General features: G+C 35.2%; 1 protein-coding gene across 9 annotated transcripts in view; it reads right to left on the bottom strand.

Annotated features, from left to right (window-relative positions):
- Positions 1 to 23,218, bottom strand: part of BLTP1 (bridge-like lipid transfer protein family member 1) — a 249,850-nt gene that overhangs the window by 186,055 nt on the left and 40,577 nt on the right. For all 9 annotated transcript variants that reach the window (XM_023741142.1, XM_023741148.1, XM_023741141.1 and 6 more), the window contains 4 exons: positions 21,643 to 21,759; positions 20,511 to 20,589; positions 19,286 to 19,350; positions 1,061 to 1,247 (listed from right to left, as the gene is read on the bottom strand). In XM_023741142.1, coding sequence (XP_023596910.1) covers positions 1,061 to 1,247; positions 19,286 to 19,350; positions 20,511 to 20,589; positions 21,643 to 21,759 — 448 coding nt within the window. The remainder of the gene's footprint in view (positions 1 to 1,060; positions 1,248 to 19,285; positions 19,351 to 20,510; positions 20,590 to 21,642; positions 21,760 to 23,218) is intronic.

The following is a 23,218-nucleotide window of genomic DNA, read 5'->3' as shown; positions in this document are numbered from 1 at the left end:
TTATCTGACAGTGTAATACCTTCACTTAGGTATCTTTCAGTCCTTCCAAATTCACTCCAAACTCTACGACTCAACTCCTTATCTTTATATTCAAAACAATTTATCCAACAGACTTTCTCTGACATTCCCACCAGTTTTGTTTTTTGAGTTTTTTTTCTATTACAAAGACTCAAAGCTTACTGTTGTCTGTCTTTCCTCCCTCTACCTCTACCACTACAGACAATCTATCACTAAGCTCAACTCCCTTCATAGTATCTCTTGTACTTCTCACTTCTTCTCCATTTCCACCAGTATCGTCCTCGTCCATACTATTCTTACCTCCCTGGGGCCACGTGTTGAACACTGGCACTAAATCTCAATTAACAATGATCTTCAGTTCTCTCTCATTTATTATATACCAGGGGTCGGCAAATTTTTTCTGTAGAGGTTTAGATATTAAATATTTTAGGCTTTATGGGCCAACTCTGCCACTGAGTACAAAAGTAGCCATAGTCAATATGCAAACAAATGGGTGTGGTTATGTTCCAATAAAACTTTATAAAAACAGGTGGTGGGTTGGATTTGACCTGTGAGTCAAAATTTGTATATCTCTACTACAGAATAACATTGTTTTTAATGAGGTAGACATACATATACAAATATGTAAACATCTTAAAGATACACTGCTATATAAAAAGTAAATTACAGAACTATACACACTATATAAACCCATATCTGATTTTTAAAAACACATAAAACAAAATCACATATCTGCATACATACCTTATTTATATATACATGTGTGTGTATATATATGTATGCATCCAAAATTTTTTTTAAAAAAACAAGTTGATAGCAATAGTTATCAATGAGGAGCGAAGCAGAACTGGTGAGTAGAACAGGATATACCTTTACATTATATAATAGTGTGTTGAATTTTTAAAAGAATTATACATTTATTTATGTAACTGGAAGTTTTAGTTAACCTATGAAAAAAATTTATTACTGTGTTTAGGTGAACAGAGTCAATAATATTCTGATAAGGACAAATGTTTAAATACAAAAAAGTATAACACTGAACCTTTCAATTTTGGACTGGGTTCTTGTTCTCCCGTTATCCCGTGTTTTATCATCTTCTTTTTTGGGCGGAATTATTGTTGGTTCCAAACCAAACAATTCTTGAAGGCGTCCATAAAGATCAGAACGATTGTAGACATGAAATTCAAAGTCATTGACTGTAATATATAATCTGGTTTCTGCCTTTGGATCTATAGACATCAATTACAAAAAAAAAGGCTTTTAGTCAATTTTTTTCCACAGCTAAAGTAATTCAAATTTGTTTATTTTAAAACAGAATTTTACAATATAGAGAAAAACTCATTGTCCTCGAGTCGATTCCAACTCATAGTGACCCTATATAACAGAGTGGAACTGCCCCATAAGGTTTCCAAGGAGTGGCTGGTGGATTTGAACTACCAGCCTTCTGGTTAGCAGCTGAGCTCTTAACCAGTGCACCACCAAGACACCATGATATAAAGAAGCATATTAAAATAAATACAAAATACTGGCAAAAGAAATTAAAAAGTTGATGTTACTATAGTATTTTAACTTACCATTCTAAAAACAACCTGAATTTCTAGATTCTGGTTGTATAACAAATTTAAAGATGGTAAGATAAATAAAATGTCATTTACACAGTAAAAGTAAAATGTTACCCTAAAGTAAAGCTGTAAGTTTATACTAAAACACACAGTAAAATGTTCAAAGTGTTATGTATTTAAACATATTATTATTACCTGAATTCTGCATCACAGAAAGTAAGATTTTTCATAAATACATAAAATTCATTTTTAAAAACTACACAATACTCAAAGGTTTTATAAACTATAGATTTCAAACAATATTCTTATCACATAAAAGACATAATTATATTAAGTATAAGTAGTCATAGTAATTAATGAATCCATAAATAAGGTGATGGATGGGACATTTCTTTCTTTTAAAATAAACATATCTAAGACAGTACAACTGTTTCCAAATAGAGCTAAATAATGCACATCACATGTCAACCAGAGGTCTGAAGGAAGGTACCATAGTCAGTGCTTTCTTTTATAATCATACACGTTTTCTGATACATCTTTTAACCTTTATCCATTTTTATCTCTATCCAGTAAATTCAATTGAAAACAAATTAAAATTAGACATGATCAGTTAGAAAAGTTTAATTTTAAACAACAGGTGGAGAGACTTTATTAACTTTCAGTTTAGTAGCTTAAGCTGTGATTTAAATATAAGGTATATACTTTTTAGTAAGGTACCAAATTTCACCAAAATTAATACTGTTTTCTCAAATTATTAACAAAAAGACATATGGAATGTCAAACACTTCAAATAAATGCAAATTTTGTTTAAACAAACAAAAAATACATTGTAACTGATATTTCAAAAATAAACTAAGGAAAATAAATCAGCAATATTGATTTTTCATACGATAATACTTTACTTCTGCTCCAATCTAGGTGATTTTTTTCCCCTTATTACTTCCTAAGACAACTGAGAAAACGTAAATAAACCCAATCCTTACAAAAACTGATGTTTAGGAGCTGTAGCTGTGCTGGTATTTTTTAAATAGCTCTTCGATCTATGTTCGCTACTATTTCTTTGGGTCTACTATATGATTTACAGCTAAGACAATCCCAGAACTGTTACATCAAAGTCTTCATCCCTTTTTTTTTTTGGTGTGGGTCAAATTCTTAAAATTAAAATAAACATAATAGGAAATACCCAGATCTGACAGAAATAAATATCATTATTCATTTTAAACAAGTAAATCAAACGCTGTCACTCATTAGGTTTAAACCTTTCCTTAGTAATAACATAAATCTCACCCAGGACCTCTCTCCAGAATGCCAGGTTTGAATATCCAGCTGCCTTACTCAACATCTCCACTTTGATACCTAACAGGTATCTCACATTTGACATGTCCAACCAAACACCTGATTTTCCCATCCAAACCTACTCCACAGTATTCCTCAACTCATTAATAGCAAGTCTCTTTTGCTCCAGCCAGAACAACTTTACTGCTCTCCTCTCTTATCCCAGATACAATAAACCCTGTCAGCTTTGTATCCAGAATCCAACCACTTTTCAACACCTCCATCGCCACCACCCTGGCCCAAGTCACCATCATCTCCTACCTGCTTTATACCAATAGCCTCCTAACTAGTATCCTTGTTTCTGTCCTTGTTCCCTGCAAACCTGATTAACTGGCCAGATCTTAAAAGCCTAACTGAGATCATGTTGCTCTCCTGTTTCAAATCTTCCAATGGCCTTCCCTCTCACTCAAAGTAACACCAAGGCCCTTTAAATAACCTATAACATCCTACAGGATCTGCACTTTTCCCTCCTCCTAATCCTATGTCTTCCACCTGCACTTCAACTATACTGGCCTCCACTTTAGTAATGAAACAGAAACAGGGCAACCATGAAATAGTCTTACTCAAGATACAGGGGCTCATTCGCTCACCTGCTTCACATTTCTGCTTAATTATTCTCTGTCAATAAAGCTTTTTCTGACTTCCCTATGTAAAACAGCAACTCCTTGCAAATCAGCACTCCCCATTCCACGGATTATGATCCTGCTTTTACTTTCCTCACTGCCATATCTTCTTCATGCATTCCTCAATTTTATATTTACATTCAAGTGGGAGGGGGGAGGTTGGATTCAGGCAAAACATTTATATAATTTTGCCTGAATCCAACCTCCTCCCTCCCATATGAATGTAAATTGTTCTAGGCACCAGGGAAACAATGAGGAACAAGACAAAGTCCCTGCCCTCATGGAGCTTAATATATTTAAATGGGAGGGGAGAGGTTGGATTCAGGCTATATATATTATACATATATATATATATAAAACGCATTTAATGTATTAAGCTCCATAAGGGCAATGGCTTTGTCTTGTTCACTGTTGTTTCCCCAGTAACTAGAACAATGCTTAGTACATAGAAGGTCTCATTTCTATGAGAGACTAACAGAGCATCTTCCTACAAGCCATACTCCTAAGTAAAGTAAAATATCTACAAATAATTCTTAGCTTAGAACTTTTGAAAACCCAACAAGTGGATACATAATAAATGCAAAGTAGCATATTTTTCTCTTCTCAGGTTGATGTATACAAGTGGGAATTAATTATGATACAATTCTTCAAGGTCACAAAAACACTAAATCAACATTTACCTCAAAACTCATTTAAGTCATTTGCTTTCAAATTTACCTAGGGAACTGCTTACCAATGATTCCTGAATACAAATGCCCTAATCATTAAGGATATGCTATAAAGATTGATGGGTAAGCTGCAGAAAACAGGAATGGGAAGAGTAAAGACTGGGGATGAGTCCCTAATTGGATCAGCAGGGATAAATTAACAAACGCCAACTGTATAAAAATGGAAACAGGCGTACTCTCAATTTCATCTCTAACTTGCTGGACATGGACAACACATTCCATTTTTTCCAATATAACTAACTGGGTAAGAATCTGGCTCCATTAATTTACTAAAGACACCAAAGCATAAAAATGACAGTATCAATTTCTGAAAGTATTTTGACAACACTGATAAACACTAAATAAAACTGTAAATCCCACTCAACATTTTCTATCCCATTTCCCCAGTTTTATTATTATATTTTGTGTGCACTCCCCCCACCCCAATACACACACACTAGAATGAAAACTCTATGATAGAGAAAAGTTCTTTCTCTTGTGTTCACTATTAATTCCTGGTGCTTAAAACAGTTTCTGGCACATGAGAGATACTCAGCAAATATCTGCTAAATCAGTGAATAAAAAAAATGAAGAGGTTTTTTTAAATTTAAAAAAGACTGAACAAAATAACTAGAGTACTATCTTCTTTTTAAAAATCACTTAACAAGTATTATCAAATATTGAATCTATCATCATTTTGAAAGTACCTTCTTATTTCACATTTTAGAAGAACATATAGTGGAGTTTACATCCCAACTTTTTAATTTGTTCTATTGTTTCTATCTGTTTCACCTGCATTAATAATATTCAAACTACAAAACACTATTGCAAGAAACCAGAAGAGACTGACATAAATGGAAAAACATACCATATTCATGGATAGGAAGATTCAACACTGTGGAAATGTCAATTCTACCCACGGCAATCTACAGATATAGTGCAATCCCAATCCAAATACCAACAGCATTCTTTAATGAGATGGAAAAACTAATTACTAAGTTTATATGGAAAGGCAAGAGGCCCCAGATAAGTAAAGCACGATTGAAGACGAAGAACAAAGTAGGAGGACTTACACTATCTGACCTCAGAACCTACTATACAGCCACGGTAGGTAAAACAGCCTGGTATTGGTACAACGACAGACACATACACCAGTGGAACAGAATCAAGAATCCTGACCTAAATCCATCCACCTATGGTCAGCTGATCTTTGACAAAGGTCCAAAGTCCAATAAATGGGGAAAAGACCATCTTTTTAACAAATGATGCTGGCAAAATTGGATGTCCATCTGTAAAAAAATGAAACAGGACCCATATCTCACAGCACACACGAAAAACTAACTCAAAATGGATCAAAGACCTAAATGTAAAACCTAAAACAATAAAGATCATGGAAGAAAAAATAGAGGCAACACTAGAGGCCCTAATACACGGCATACAGAGAATACAAACCATAATTAACAATGCACAAGTATGAGAAGATAAACTAGATAACTGGGAGCTTCTAAAAATTAAACAATTATGCTCATCGAAAAAACATCACCACAAGAGTAAAAGGAGAACCTACAGACTGGGAAAAAATTTTTGGCTATGACATATCTGACAGGGGTCTAATCTCAAAACTCTATAGAATACTTTAATACCTCAACACCAAAAAAGAAAAATAATCCAATTAAAAAATGGGCAAAGGATATGAACAGACACTTCACCAAAGAAAACATTCAGTCAACTAACAGACACATGAGGAAATGCTTGTGATCATTAGTCATTGGAGAAATGCAAATTAAAACTACAATGAGATAACATCTCACCCCTACATTACCAGCACGAATCAAAAATAAAGAAAATAACAAATGTTGGAGAAGTTCCAAGGAGACTGGAATTCTTATGCATTGCTGGTAGGAATCTAAAATGGTTCAACCATTTTGGAAAACGATATGCCACCTCCTTAAAAATCTGGAAATAGAAATATCATATGATCCAACAACCCCACTCTTAGGAATATATCCTAGAGAAATAAGAGCCATCACATGAATAGACATATGCACACCAAAGTTTGCTGCAGCATTCTTCACAATAGCAAAAAGATGCAAACAACCTAAGTGCCCATCAACAGATGAATGGATAAACGAATTATGGTACATACGCACAACGGAATACTATGCAATGATAAAGAATAATGACGAATCTGAGAAATATTTCACAACATGTATGAATCTGGTGGGGATTATGCTGAGTGAAGTAAGTCAATCACAAAAGGACAAATATCGTATGAGACCACTATTATAAAAACCAAAGAAAAGGTTTACACACAGAAGAAGAAAAAAACAATTTTTGCTGGTTACAAGGGAAGGGAATGGTAGGGAGGAGAAATCACTAACTAGATAATAGACAAGTGTTAACTTTGGTGCAGGGAAAGACAACACACAACATAGGGGAAGTCAGCACAACTTGACCAAGGCAAAGCCTTAGAAGCTTTCTAGACACATCCAAAAACCTTGAGGGACTGAGTTACTAGGGCTAAGGGTTGGGGACCATGGTCTCGGGGGACAACTAGGTCAACTGGCATAAAGTTCATAAAAGAAATGCTCTACATCCTACTTTGGTGAGTAACGTCTGGGGTCTTAAAAGCTTGCGAGCAGCCATCAAAAATACATCTATTGTTCCCATCATGTTCAGAGCAAAGGAGAATAAAGAACACCAAAGAAACAATGAAAATATTTGTCCAAAGGAATAATGGACCACGTGACCACATCCTCCACCAGTGTGAGCCCAAAACTAGATGGTGCTTGGCTACCACCACCAACTGCTCTGACAGGGATCACAACACAGGGTTCCGGTCAGAGCAGGAGAAAATGTAGAACAAAATTTAAATTTACAAAAGAAGACCAGACTTACAGGTCTGACAGAGACTGGAGGAAGCCCTGAAACTATGGCCCCCAAACACCCTGCTAACTCAGAACTGAAGTTACTCTTGAAGTTCCCCTTTCAGCCAAAGATCAGACAGGCCTATAAAACACATAATAACACATGCGAGAAATGTGCTTCTTAGTTTAATCAAGCGTATGAGACCAAATGGGCAACACCTGCCCAAAAGCAAAGACGAGAAGGCAGGAAGGGACAGGAACATTGGACTAAAGGGCACGGAGGACCCGGGGTGGAGAAGGGGGGAGTGCTGACACATTGCCGAGATTGCAAACAATATCACAAAACAATTTCTGCATAAGTTTTTGAATGAGAAACTAATTTGTACTGTAAACTTTCCCCTAAAATGTAATAAAATTTAAGTAATAATAATAATATTCAAGTCATGGAGCTCTATGATTAAACAGAAAATCAGATTCTGGTTGATCTTCAAGTTAAATGGCTTGTACTTCCTTCAGGGCTTCTACCCAGGGTCTTTTACCCCTCTTCCTAGCCTCCCCAACACACAAAGATACACAGAGAAAGGTTCATGCCTAAGGGCACAATCACAGAGACAGAGGAAAAAGTACACACACAGAGAGGTGCACACACATAAAGGTGGGCACATGTGGAGGGGTGTGAACACACCAAGGGGTGTGCACACAGGGGAACAGTCATACTCACAAACAGAAGCATTACAAAGACAAGCACACACACGCACATACTCTCACAGAGCCACACAAGCAGGTACCTGCACACAAATACTAGTGCACTCACTCTATCACCCTCACATGGATAATTACACACATAAAGCACACATGACAAAGAGCCCCACACATGGATGGGGCACCTTCCCAGATCGACGGGGACACGTCCTCATACAGACAAGCACCCCTGTCTGTAAACGCACCTCTTCCTAAGGCATGTATCTTCCACATACAGACACACTCCACCTTCCCACCTCCAAAAAGCTTCTTTAAATTTAAAAAGCTGGAGAAAGGTGGTAGAAAGGATACAGGATTGGATCCCTATAACATCGCTTACTGACACTGTAATCTACAGTGAATACCTTAGCCACTGTAAGCCACATTTTCCTCTTCTATAAAATGGGAATATCCCCACTTACCTTATGGGATTGTTGTACACAATAAATACTAGTTCCCTTCTCTTCGTAGGTCAAATCCTTACTAGACACATAAATTATGCACTTGCTTCAACTTACACTGAAGTTACTTATTTCATAATGCAATACAATATTAATAATAATAAAACTGGCTCACCTCTACTCTTGCTATGTTTCAGGCACTCTACTCACATAATCTCATTTAATTGTCACAACAATCCTAGCAGATGGAGCCGAAGTTTATACGACTAGCAAGATGTACACTGGAACCCAAGTTTCTGAAATACCAGTAGTTCTTCACCATAAAACGAAATTGCCTATCAATTATACTATTGAATGCAACGATTGTTCTCTGAAATACTGGTTCTTCACCATAAAAGAAAACTGTCCATCAATTATATTAATGGATGCAATGACTGTTTCAAAGCAAAAATTAATGTTAATTCCTGAAAACAAATTTATCAAAAGATTCCAGTTATTTCTTTGTATTTTATTTAAAAAACTGATTAATATTCAAAGCTTAAATGCAATACAGGCAGTCCCTGGGTTAAGAACATCTGACAGTGACAACTTGCACTTGCCCTTTAATGTTATGTAAATCTGTCCTCACTTTTAAAGGACTGAACCAATCCCTACCAAAAAAAAAACCAAACCCATTGCCATCAAGTCGATTCCGACACACAGTGACCCTACAGGACAGAACAGAACTACCCTAAAGGGTTTCCAAGGAGCACGTGGTAGATTCCAACTGCTGACCTTTTGGTTAGCAGCCGTAGGTCTTAACCACTACGCCACCAGGGTTTCCGAACCAACCCCCTACTCGAAATAAATTCATCACAATCACCTTCACTTTCTGCACATGCATCTTTTAAATCACTGAAAAGGTCTTGCACTAAAGGAAGGCTAACTAAGAACCATATGCACCTGTTACCAACTTAGAAATTGACTTCAAGGCAGAGTTAGGAACAGATCTCATCTGTAACCTGGGGACTGCCTGTATTTAAAATCGTTAAATTTGACTTAAAGGCAGAGTTAGGAACAGACCTCATCTGTGACCTGGTGACTGCCTGTATTTAAAATCGTTAAATTTGACTTAAAGGCAGAGTTAGGAACAGATCTCATCTGTGACCTGGGGACTGCCTGTATTTAAAATCGTTAAAATTTGACTTAAAGGCAGAGTTAGGAACGGATCTCATCTGTGACCTGGGGACTGCCTGTATTTAAAATCGTTAAAATTTGACTTAAAGGCAGAGTTAGGAACAGATCTCATCTGTAACCTGGAGACTGCCTGTATTTAAAATCGTTAAATTCCGGTAACACTCATATTCACCTCTCCAGGGAACTGAGTAAGCACTTTTTACGGTTTCACTCATTCTGATAGTACTGGAAGTCAATGTGAAAACTTGATATATAATTTAAGAAAAATATAATCAATTGGTCTTTTAAATCTTATCTTTACATTAAAACTGCTGTATTCTTGAAGGCAGAAATCTTTTTTTTCCCAGACTTTGTAAATCTCCATATCATCCAACATGGTGACACACACATAAATGGGCTCCCGAAAAATGTTGTTAATAAAATACCCAAGAGACATAAGCTAAAGACATAAAAACTCTTGACTTAACAAGCAGTTAATTTACTGGAGGGGAGGGGTAGTAAATGAACATTGTAGAGCAGCTCAAGTCTCCTGAGCAAACAGCTAATTGAGAAATCTTGTTTTCCAAAGGGAAATTAGGAAGAAGGCACTTATTTATGTAATTGGACCACATGCTATTTGTAGTAAAAGTGCAGAAATGCTGCCAAGGCCTTGTAATACTTAGAGTCAATACTTAGAGTCAATAGTTCACTGACCTTTTAAAAATTGCTCAGGGTAATAATTTAACAAATAAGATTTTAGTTGCTACAAATTTAAAAAGTACTAGATTAAATTAGGCTAAAACTTTTAAGGGACAAAATAACAGAAACAGACATGTTTAATCATCATCTTTCCACTTCTCTAACAATGTAAACACTTCTAGATAAAACGCACGCCTACTTACTCAGATCTGAATACGTCATCACATATTAAGAGGCAACTGGTCCTCTAATTATTTTCCAAAAGAATATCTTAAAATCATCTACCTTAAAAACAAAATAAAGATTTTTGACAGATATCCTCAACTGACTGGGCTTTAGCCAACAACTGTCTATAGCAGATCACTGATTTCACAACCTAGGGAATAATTACACAACAAAATTCTGTGGAAAACAAATTAGATGTTTTCTTTTTTATTTTAATTTTATTTTTTATAGGGCTACACTGGATAACTGAAAAATCTAAATCTCCTCACAACCAAGCTCTATGGCATAGAATTTGGGCTCTGGAACATTCCTCTTTTTTTCTAATAGAGAAATTCTAAAACGTCTTAATGAAAATCTTGGTTCTACCCACCAACAAATTTAAGTTCATCTTCTTGGAGGGCTGGGGGGCCATCTATATATTTATGTACATGCCCTGGTTAGGCTTCTAAATTTTCCAGCAAGAAATGTCAACCACCTCTACTTTCGGCTTTGGTCAGCTGTCAAAGAACATGGATCTGCTCTTATCAACTTCAGGTCTTACTAGTGCATATAATTGAGACGTCTCTATTGTCTAAAACCACCAACCGACTGTCCATTTGTCAAACTATAGTGGCTTGCATGTTGCTATGATGCTAGAAGTTCTGCCATTAGTTTTTCAAATACCAGCAGGGTCACCCCAGGTGGACAGGCTTCAGTGGAACTTCCAGACTAAGGCAGATTAGAAAGAAAGGCCTGGCAATTTACTTCCAAAAATTCCCCTTTGAAAACCCCACTGATCACAACAGAATACTGACCAATATAGAACCAGGTAGTGTTTCATTAAGTATTAAGTATTAAGTACATAAGTATTAAGAACACAAACTATCCAAAAATTATGATAATACTTCTGTTTTATATTATGGTCAATTACAGACAGGAAGCAAAGACACACTGAAATATCCTAATATTAAAAGAGTGACAAAATGAATTCAAGACACTGAAAAGAAATGACTGAGGAGACCCAGTCAAGGGAGGACCAATATGTGAGCTATTTATATTAACTTGGAGTACATGAATCTAAAGTAGAGATTCCATTTTGCTATGTCCTTTGAAATGAGCTAGGTTTATGTTACTCCCCTGCCCAAAAAACTTTAATGGTCTGGCTTCAGATATTCAAGATCCTGTATAACACAGCCTCCAAAACATCCCTTATTATACCTTAACATTATATTTACAACCAAATTGAATTATTTGCTAATCTGTAAACACATCCATGTTTTCCAACCTAAGTGCCATTGGTCAAACCAGTTATTCCATGAGCTACTCTCTGTCCACCTGACCTCTGCCTGACATACTCCTGCCAACTGTTATCAACAAGCATGCAGATCAAGACATACGACTTTCACAACAGCCCTCCATCTACCAATCTGCCTCGTGGCAAATGGGAAGAACTCTGAACATCACCAAAGCATGAGCCTGTTGTGACCACATCAAGTCATCCACACCAAAGTTAGAAATTTTGAACAGTTCTCCGTATTCTTCCTCAATCCACACTCAATGCTCCTTCTCTGTCCTTTATTTATGGTTGTTTATATGCATCTACTACCCAAAACAGGTTTGGGTAGCACCCATTTCCTCTTTCTTTTTTCTTTACCCCCTACCCCAATTTAACACAATGATTAATAAAGTGAATGAAAATAAATACCTGTTAAATAAAAGGTAAATATTTGGTCAAATGCTATCTCTTTCATGAAGAACTTGGGTAAGTTTTGTTTGTGATTTTAACTGTAGTAAGATACATATAACAAACAGATTATCATTTTAACCATTTTTAAATGTATAACTTAGTGACCATTTAATTACACTCTGCATGTTGTTACCATCACCACTATTCATTTCCAAGAGTTTTTCATCACCCCAAACAAAAACTCAGCGCCTCTTCAGCTATAACTTCCAGTCTCCCCTCCCTACAGCACTTGGTAACCAGTAATAAACTTTTGTCTGTATGTATTTGCCTACCTAGATATTTCACGTAAGCTGAATCATACAATCTTTGCCCTTTTCTGTATGACGAGCTTCACTCACCGTAATGTTTTCAAGGTTTATCCAGGTCATAGCATATATCAGAACTTCACTTTATTGGGTTGTCTTTTTATTGTTAAGTTGTAGTTCTTTATATATTCTGGATATTAAACCTTTGTCAGATATATGGTTCCCAAATATTTTATCCCACTCTGTAGGTTGTCTTTTCACTTTATGGATGAAGTCCTTTGGTGGACAAAACTTTTTAATTTTGATGAAGTGCAGTTCATCTATATTTTCTTTTGTTGCTCATGCTTTTGGTGTCGTATCTAAAAATATACTGTCAAAGACCAGGTCTTGAAACTTTACCCCTGTTTTTTTCTAAGAATTTTATGTTTTTAGGTCTTACACTAGCATTACTGATCCCTTTTGAGTTAATTTTCATATATGATGTGAGGTATGGGTCCAACTTTATTTTTTTGCATGCAGAGATCTAGTTATCCCAGCACCATTTATTGAAGAGGCTGTTCTTTCCCCATTGAGTGGGACTGGTAGCCTTGCTGAAAATCAACTGTCCATAGAAATATGGGTTTATTTCTGAACTCTTAATTCTGTTCCATTGTTCTGTATGTCTATCCTTGTACCAGCACCACACTGTTTTCATTACTGTAGTTATATAGTACATTTTAAAATCAGGAAATGTGAGTCCTCCTACTTTGTTCTTTATCAAGATTATTTTGACTATTCAGGATCCCTTGTAATTCCTTATGAATTTGAGGACTGGCTTTTCCATTTCTGCAAAAAAAGAAAAAAGGCTGCTGGAATTTTGGTAAGTATCGCATTGAATTTGTAGATTACTTCGGGTAGTACTGACATCTTAACAGTATTAAGTCTTCCAATCCATGAACAAGGTATGTCTTTCCAGTTATTTAAGTCTTCTTTAATTTCAGTAATGTTTTATAGTTTTCAGTGTACAAGTCTTTCACCTCCCTGGTTAAATGTATTCCTAGGAATTTTATTATTTTAGATACCATTGTGAGAGTCAGTTACTCTCGAACTCTTCCATATATTTTGGTGAAGGACAATCCACTTTAAGATAATACAGACAGTCTCCCACTTACAACAGGGTTCAATTCCCACGACTCCATCATAAGTCAGTTCTGATGTAAGCTGAATAACTCTTTTTTTTTTTTTTTAGTTTTCATTATTATTGCCTTTTACCATCAGTTTCATTATAAATCTGATCTTTGTCTTTAGGGGTTGAAAACATTACAGATAAACTTACAGATATGATAACATCAGCAGACTATGCACTGCAACACTGAATGTAACATACATTACTAACAAGAAGATGTAAAAAAAAAAAAAACAGACGGTCGTAGGTGAGGTTCATCATAACTTGACTACGTCCTAAGCCAGGGACTACCTGTAATTATTTTCGTCATTATAAAGCTATAAGCATTTTGAGACTGTAGTCCTCATGTCTAAGAAAATCCCAAAGTCAGCAATCACATTAGGCTTAACTTTAAAATTTGCAACTGCCTCTGGATTCTGCAAATGCCTCCATTCTTCCAATAAGCTATAATCAGTGTTTATGTATAAGAATTTTCAAGGTCCTACTTGGATCCCTGGGTGGCACAAATGGTTTGCGCTTGTCAACTAACCTAAAGGGTAGCAGTTCGAACCCACCCAGTGGCACCACAGAGGAAAGTCTTGGCAATCTGCTTCCAGTAAGGTTACAGCCAAGAAAACCTTATGGAGCAGTTCTACTCTGCAGCACAGGGGGTAACCATGGGTCCAAATGAGACTTGACAGCATGTTTTTTGGTTTTGTTTTTTCTGTTGGGTCATATTTGACAAAGCTATTTTACAATATAAAGAGTGCTGGACTAGAAGTTAGCAGACTTAGGTTTTTATCCTGTCTTTACCAGTTACAGTCACATGAATTTGTTTCTTCATCTAAAAAACAGGGGGTTTGACAATATCAGCTGTTTCTAACATGATGAGGGGTTTTGAGGAGATTAGTTGTTTCCAAACTGTTTTCCTTTAAATCCATGGACAAGAGGGGTAAGCAGTATGGACTGTTGGGTCAAATGAGCTTCATTCTCTACTTCCCAATCGCACTATCCCCTTACAGCTTTATCTGTTCTGCTGACGGTATTTCCGCTTGAGACTTCACTTGAAAACTACTGGGCTAGATGATCTCTAAGGAAGGTCCCTTTTAGCTAAACAAGTGCTATGATGTTACTATGTCCAAACTATCACATTTAATCATAAGTTTAACCGTATTTCAACTCAATGGAGAGATGTTCATTAAATGTCTACACATATAAATATGTCTACACATATAAATATGTCTACACATATAAATATGTCTACATGATCATCTCAGAACAAGGAAAATAATTTGAAATAAAATTTCTAATATAAATATAAAAAGGTATATTTTTTAAAATTATAAACCAGCTATATAAACAAAGGATTTTAATTTCAGTGCCACTGTAATCTTGTTAATAATTACATTGTCGTTGTCATTGTTAGCTGTCCGCTGAGCTGGTCTCCAACTCATGGCAATCACATACATAACTGCACACTGCCTGGTCCCGTGTCATCTTGTGATCAGTTGCAGATTAGACTATTGTGATCCACAGGGTTTTCCCTGACTGATATTCAGAAGTAGAGCACCAGGCTTTCTCCCTGGCCTTAGTCTTAAAGCTCTGCTGAAACCCGTTTAGCATCATAGCAAAACACAAGACTCCACTGAAAAGCAGGTGGTGGCTGACTATGAGGTGCACGGACCAGGAATGGAAACCTGGTTCTCCTGCATGGATGTTAATTAACTATGCATGTGAAAAAAGATTACTAAGTCAGAAGAACAAGTCATCTTATGAGTAGAATGTAAGATTAACAGAAGTATGGCATGTGGCAAAAAATACACTTCTAAAGTAAATCTATCTCTAAAGGAAAACTAGACAGACTTTAAAATTAAATCAGAAGCAGAAGTACTGGGTCTGTTCAAAGTTAAATGAATGTGTCAAAGGCTAGGGCTAAAATTAAAAGGACTTGGCTCTTAGAAGTGAGCTCAGGACATCTCTCAAGTCTTAAACAGGTAAGATACCTTTACTTAAATACCACCATAAGGAGGACTCAAATTTATGCACCAACCACTAATGTCAAAGACAAAGAAACTGAAGATTTTTACCAACTTCTGCAGTCTGAATTTGATGAAACATGTAATCAAGATGCCTTGATAACTACTGGTGATTGGAATGCGAAAGTCAGAAACAATGAAAAAGGATCAGTAGTTGGAATATATGGCCTTGGTGATAGAAACAATGCCAGAAAACACATGATAGATTTTGCAAGACCAATGACTTATTCACTGGCAATACCTTTTTTCAACAACATAAACGGCAACTATACCCGTGGACAGCTACCTGGCCAATCGACTGGAAGAGATCCATATATGTGCCCATTCCAAAGAATGGTAATTGAACAGAATGTGGGGATTAGCGAACGATATTATTAATATCACACACAAGTAAAATTTTGCTGAAGATAATTCAAAACGGTTATCATAGAAATAACAGGGAATTGCCGGAAATTCAAGCTGGATTCAGAGGAGGACATGAAATGAGGGATATCACTGCTGATGTCAGATAGATCTTGGCTGAAAGCACAGAATACTAGAAAGATATTTACCCACGTTTTATTGACTATGCAAAGGCATTCAACTGTGTGGTTCGTAACAAATCATGGATAACATTGCGAAGAATGGGAATTCCAGAACACTTAATTGTGCTCCTGAGGAACCTGTACATAGAGCAAGAAGCAGTCGTCCAAACAGAACAAGAGGAAACTGCGTGGTTTATAATTAGAAAAGGTATGTGTGAGGGTTGTATCCTTTCACCATAGTTATTCAATCTGTATGTTGAGCAAATAATCCTAGAAGCTGGACTGTATGAAGAAGAACATGGCATTACGACTGGTGTAAGACTCATTAACAACCTGCGATATGCAGATGACACAACCTTGCTTGCTGCAAGTAAAGAGGACTAGAAGCACTTCCGAGGAAGATCAAAGACTACAGCCTTCAGTATGGATTACATCTCAATATAAAGAAAACAAAAATCCCCACAACTGGACCAATAAGCAACATCATGATAAACGGAGAAAATATTAAAGTTGTCAAGGATTTCATTTTACTTGGATCCACAATCAACGCCCATGGATGCAATAGTCAAGAAATCAAATGACATTTTGCATTGGGCTAATGTGCTGCCAAAGACCTCTTTAAAGAGTTAAAAAGCAAAGATGTCACTTTGAGGACTAAGGTGCGCCTGACCTAAGCCATGGTATTTTCAGTCGCCTCATACTCATATGAAAGCTGGACAATGAATAAGGAAGATCAAAGAAGAATTGATGCATTTGAATTATGGTGTTGGTGAAGAATACTGAATAGACCATGGACTGACGGAAGAACGAACATATCCGTCTTGGAAGTACAGCCAGAATGCTCCTTAAAAGTGAGGATGGCAAGACTTCATCTCAATTACTTTGGACGTGTTATCAGGAGAGACCAGTCCCTGGAGAAGGACATCATGCTTGGTAAAGCAGAGGGTCAGAAAAAAACAGGAAGACCCTCAACAAGATGAGCTGATACAGTGGTGCAGTACTGGGCAGTTTCGTTTTGTTGAACATAGGGTCGCTATGAGTCAGAACCGACTTGAGGGCACATAACAACAAATGAGGACTGCAGTAAAAAAAGAGACAAAAAAATGCAGTTTTTTCTTCCACAAAATTTAACATGGATAACAGTGTAGGAAAGTGACCAAAATTTTGAATTTATTTATATTTATGAAAACTCAAACTTAAAAAGACTTCCAATCCACTAACATGTTAACTATTTAAAGAACGAATAGTTTTTACGAAAATATTTACAGCAATTACTGTAGAAAAGAAGTAAAAATGCTGCTTTAACAACTGATATTCTAAACTCACAGGCAAGAGACTGCAAAAGGCCTATTTTAAAATCCCATAGAATACTTTCTCATATGAAGTCACTTAACCTGTTCAAACTTATCAAATGAGTAACTCCAGTTTTTAAAAAAAACTTCTTCTAGACTTGAAATCGTCCCATTATTCTAATTTCTAATCATTATGATATTGTTAATTCTACGGATGCCAAATTTTAACCCATTCATCCCAGCCTCTGGCAAGGAAGAGTACATCATATACCAAAGGAAGGAGGAAAATATTAAAAGGGCAGGGGAGTGATAGTAAAAAGACTAAATAATTGCGAAATAATAGTTTTAAATGTAAAGTAATTTAGGCTGGTTTAAATTTACGAGACATTTAAAAGTTTTTATGATTTTGAACCTATTTTCCCATAAAAACAAAGTTATAAATGATGGCAAGATTCCTAGGTGAGCCTGTAATAAAAAAAACATTTCATCAGTAAGTTCTAACATTATATAGAACCTAACCACCATTTCAGAATTCCAACCTAGGGTGCCAGAGACACAGATGATCTTGATAGCTAAGTCAAGGTGGAGCAGTTCATCCTCTTCTGACCCTACACTCCTAGAACTCCTAGAACAGCAGTTACAGGTATGGTCCAGGAGCTTGTGGGGGCTTCCAAGACCCTTTCAGGGGGTACAAAAGGTCAAAACTATTTTTATAATATTAAAATGCTTGACTTTTTCACAATCATTCTCCCATGAGTGGACAGTGCAGTTTTTCAAAGGCTACTTAATGTGTGGTACTTCAACAAATTGAGAGAGATTTGCAAATATGTAAAACAATGTCACCCTTCTCACTAATATATATACATATATATATGTATATATATACACACACACATACATATATTTTGCTTTGGAAAGTACTTACTCTTCATAAAAATGTTATTTATTTTAATAACTAATGAGTTTGTTATCACCAGTTTTACTGAGTTACAAAAACAAGTATTTCTAAAATTCTCAGACTTAATTTTTAATGCAGTAAATACAGATAGATCTAACTCACATAAATAAAGGTTCTTTAGGATCCTCAATAATTTTGAGGCATGTACAGAGTTCCAGAGATCAAAAAAGTCTGAGAAACACTACTCTAGAAAGTAAAAACAGGGTCTCTTCACCCTTAAAGCCATTAGTGAGAGTTAACATAAACTAGGAGGGTTAGGAGCCAAGACAGGAACACCTAAAAGGTCGTGAAATGCTAAGCTTCCTAGGTGAGCCCACAGCCCACAGATCTTTCTATGGTGAGAAAAACAGATCCAGAACAAAGCCCAGAGCCTGCATTTGCTCTTTTTTGTTCATCTTTATCACAGAAGATAAATGAGGATTAGTAGCAGTGTCAGGTAGAAGTATAAATAAAAGCACAGAGTGAAGAGTATGAGGCGTATTAGTGGAATCATCAGTGTTAGGGAGGGCAGCTTAACCAGAGTATGGGTTAGGTCTAGAGATATAACGGGCGGTAAGGCTGGAAACGTAAAGTCCCTGGGTGGTGCAGATGGTTAACATGTTTGGTTGCTAACCGAAAGGCTGACAGTTTTAATCCACCCAGAGGTACCTTGGAAGAAAGGCCTGGTGATCTACCTCCAAAAACTCAGCCACTGAAAACCCTATGGAACACAGTTCTAGTATGACAAATAGGGACTCAGTATGAGTTGGAAATGACTTGATGGCAACTGGTTTAAACCTGAAAATATAAGCACATTGAGGGGAACCTAAAATAAATAACAGGCTAAAGATTCCAAAATTAATCAGATGATATGAAAACTGCTGAAGTATTTTGAGCACAATAGTGATAAACTTTAGAGCTTTTGTAAACTTCAGAGCTTTTAAAAATATTTTTATCTATAAAAAATGGAAAACATTTCAACATCCATAACTGAAAACTCTGATAATATGACTGGATATCTTACACACATGAAAATATAGAAACTCACCATGTTGTTTCTGCTTTGGGTTATACATTTTCCACCAACGAAAAATGACAAATCCATCTTGAATTCTAAACAAGGTAAATTACAAAAATAAGAATTTAAGTAACATTTCTTAATTAGTTGTTACAAAAGGCAGTTAATTGATAATGAATAAGGAAATACAGAAAATAATCAAAAGGACACTGGTGTACCTAAATATACACACACCTTTTTAAGAACTAACAGATATAAATTATAGTGTTTCATAATCATCAAGTTGAAAATGTAAAAGAGGATTTGCATAGCTCTAAATTAGATTATTCTAATTAGGTCAAATTTAATGCCAGGTTACATTTAACAGGACAAAGAAGTGCTATCAGAGAAACTGTTTTTTTAAATAATATTTTTAAGTGGTATAAAAATTAAATAAACAATAAGCCAAATCCTGAAAGGAGGATCTTAGCACATTAAAAGGAAACTTGTAAAGTTATTCCTTCACTTCTGTAAATCACATATCACCTTATGCCCCCAAAAGAATGGACTATAGTCTCTTAATTTTTAGCTTTTCCTTTCAATTTTGAAATAATTTAGACTTGCACAGTTGATTCCTAACATTTTAAATGAGGTATAGGTGCTGCCAAACCCTAGCACTTCTCAATTAATTCAAAAATTTCATATTCTATCTAAGTTACAACTTTTAAGAAAATCATTTTTAAAAAAACAGTAGGCTTTTGGTTCAAGGATTCAAACATGTTATTAATTGCCATTTCTCATTACATTCAGATGCATCTCTCCTTCTTAGAGTAAAATCAGAGTTGTTAACAGATGCTAAACAATTATAAGTTCTTATTAGCTCCAGTAAGGAGCTAATGGATTAGAGCTATTAACAACCCTTACTCTTCTTTTATATAACAGATGATCACTATGAATTCTACAACAGAAATGGTCAGATAATAATTTAATGGTTCAATTTTCCATTTAGGAATGAAATGGAAATGAGATCATTATTCATTTTTATAAGCTGCTGCTATTCAATAAACTTTTTGCCAGTCTAAACCTTAGTTAAATTAATCCTTTGATAATAACATTTTAAAACATCAATTCACTAGGTATTATTTACTAAAAAGATGATTTTTAATTTATAGTTTTATTTGAAGAAGCAAATCAAATTAAATAGTTTATCATAAACAGAAATTTTTACAATATTTCTAAGTTTGTGTTTTATTAAATGGGCTCTTCATTTTATTACCTAATCGACATGTCTTCTGTAATGTAATAAATTTCACGAACCATGACTTTTCCAGAAAGAACAGAGAAAGAGAAGGAGCCTGTTGTAGAAGGAAACAATAGCAATTAACGTAATTGTTTTGATAGCAGAGTCTTTAAAGTTTAAAATAATCTTACTATTCAATTTATTCAATAATTAAAAGTTCTCTCCCCTCTCCCATCCTGATATCTTTACAGCCTTACTAATTTCCCCTCATTCTTTCTTCAAATGTAAAAACAAGTGACGTAATTATCATCACTACTGGAATGAGCTGCTAGATAAACACATGAGAATAACAGTTTTAGTAGTTGCTTTGGATGGATAATTCCCTTAAGTATGCACAACCACCAAATAAACCTAAAGCAGTGAACTCACCATTTCCTTCTATTGATGTGTGTGGCCCCAGGAACCAGCTATACCCTCAAATTAGTGGAAGACTACCTATGTTTGACGGAAATTTTATTTATGTCCACTAGGAGATACTCAATTACATGGAAAGTGGCAATGGTTCTATCCAGCGAAACCACTCCGCCTCCTTTTCCCAGTGGTTTGGGGCTTTCCAAAGCACATAGCTTCCTAAGACACCCTCCTATCTACTAGGAAACTTCCGGCTTATAGGTAACCAGAAATCAGATAACTTTATACCTATGAAGTAAAATTAAATATTAGTAAATCAGGCTACAAACTGAAATACATATATAACTAGATTACAGCTGCATAATTATGATTTTTTTAAAAAATATGGGTTATTTAAAAAACAGCAGAAACTACATATATTCAAAAAATTGTTTGGATGATGGAACTAAGAAATTTATATTTCTATATATTATATATGTCTCAATTTTCAAATTCTTTAAATGAGCATCTTTTATAAGCAAAAAAAAGTTTAAAAGTTAACAATTACTTTAGAAACACTGTAAAAACAGTGTAAGGGACATAACCAAGTGATAGCTTGTCTCTAGTCATGGAATGCTACATGAGAAAAACTCCAACTACACTAGTTTAACCTGCATGAAACAAACATACATTTCTAAAGCTACTCTCAGTTTATAAAATAAAATTTATAATATAAATCTCAAGATTAAATAGAGGAAAAAAACTCAGTTTTACTTACCAATATGGATATAGCCATGTTTGTATAATCTGTTAAGAACCAATGTTAAAATAAGACCAACATTTCGAGAGTTATAATAGGTGAGATAAATAATCCATCCACAGGACAAAATAGTAGCTGTTGGGAGAAAAAAAAAGCAACAGATTCTCAATATATGCTTTATTTAAATTACCTTAATATCTTAACAAAATTATGTTAGTAAAAGAGAATTTATCACTTATCAAAAATGTCAAGGTTTACTTCCATGTTAGCCTATTCTCATATAACTTAAACAACTTAAAACTTTTAAACTAGAGGGTGACTGTACTTTATCCAGCTTTCTCTTCTCTTCAGTCATGAATCAGAAAAGCTATCAGATCAATTAAAGCAGTGCTTCAAGTACGTCAGCTTTCCTTTTTTTCTGTTCCCTTTTTTACTGCTTCGCACTATTTTAGTTACTGAACATAGATGCTCTTAGGGTAAAAAGCCCACATTTCTAAATATTCTGAAAAATATTTACCTTTGTGAGGCCAAAAGCTCACACCGAAGCACATTCCCTATAGCCATTTAAAAAGAAAGAAAACTAGTAATTTTTTAAATCAGAGAAAAGTTACAGTTTTTTAAATCAGCAGTTGCAGTCTCTGTTTAAACAATGGGAAAAAAATCTTATTGTAATTAAAGGTCTATCTAAGTTAAATGCAAATTTAAAAAAAAACCTGTTGTCGTCGAGTCAGTTCCAACTCATAGGACCCTATAGGACAGAGTAGAACCGCCCCAGACAGTTTCCAAGGACCACCTGGTGGATTCGGACTGCTGACCTTTTGGTTAGCAGCCATAGCTCTTTACCTCTATGCCACCAGGGTTTCCTTATATAGATATTTTGCTATAATTGATAATAACCTACTTTTAAAGAATGCTACTGAATATGCTAAAGTAAATTATATTCTAAATTTGATCATTTCCTCATGAAAAGTTTACAGTAATTTATCAAATTTATAATATTCCAAAAGAAAAACCTAGTTCATGAATATACAAAAAGCGAAACACAAGAAAGCTGTTTTCGTAATAAATTTTCTTTTAATTATCTTTTTAAAATGTATATTTTCTAAATTAGGACAAAGTAATGTGAAGCAACTTAAGATGTGTAACCTTTCAGCAACATCACATTAGGTTCTGCCAAGTTTTTTTTTTTAATTATGTAATATAGATAAAAACAAAGCAGAGACAATCACCACTGGGAGACAAAATAAAATACAACATTTTTCAGTGTCGTTAAGATTGGTGGTAATAGCTCTAACGTAGCAAGTGCCATGTATTTGTCCATAAAAATTATTTCTATAACAACTCTTTTGAAAAGTTATTTTGATGATATGCCATTATATTTTAAGAGTAAAGTCGTTTTGTTTTAAGTTTGACTCTAAATCACTATGTCAACAGCAGGTTACTGTGGACCCTTCAGAAAGGTAAAAGCCATTTGCCAAGAAAGTAAGCTTCGGGACTCCGGCAAGATGGCGGTCTAAGCAGAAGCACCACGCCGTCCCTCCACAACAAAGATCCGAAAAACTAAGCCAAACAGAGAATCAACAATCCTGAAACC

Source organism: Trichechus manatus, unplaced genomic scaffold (genome assembly GCF_000243295.1).
Source record: "Trichechus manatus latirostris isolate Lorelei unplaced genomic scaffold, TriManLat1.0 scaffold00174, whole genome shotgun sequence".
In the NCBI taxonomy this organism is placed as follows: Eukaryota; Metazoa; Chordata; class Mammalia; order Sirenia; family Trichechidae; genus Trichechus; species Trichechus manatus.
The sequence above is the reverse complement of the archived record's forward strand: the minus strand, read 5'-3'. Positions and strand labels throughout refer to the sequence as shown.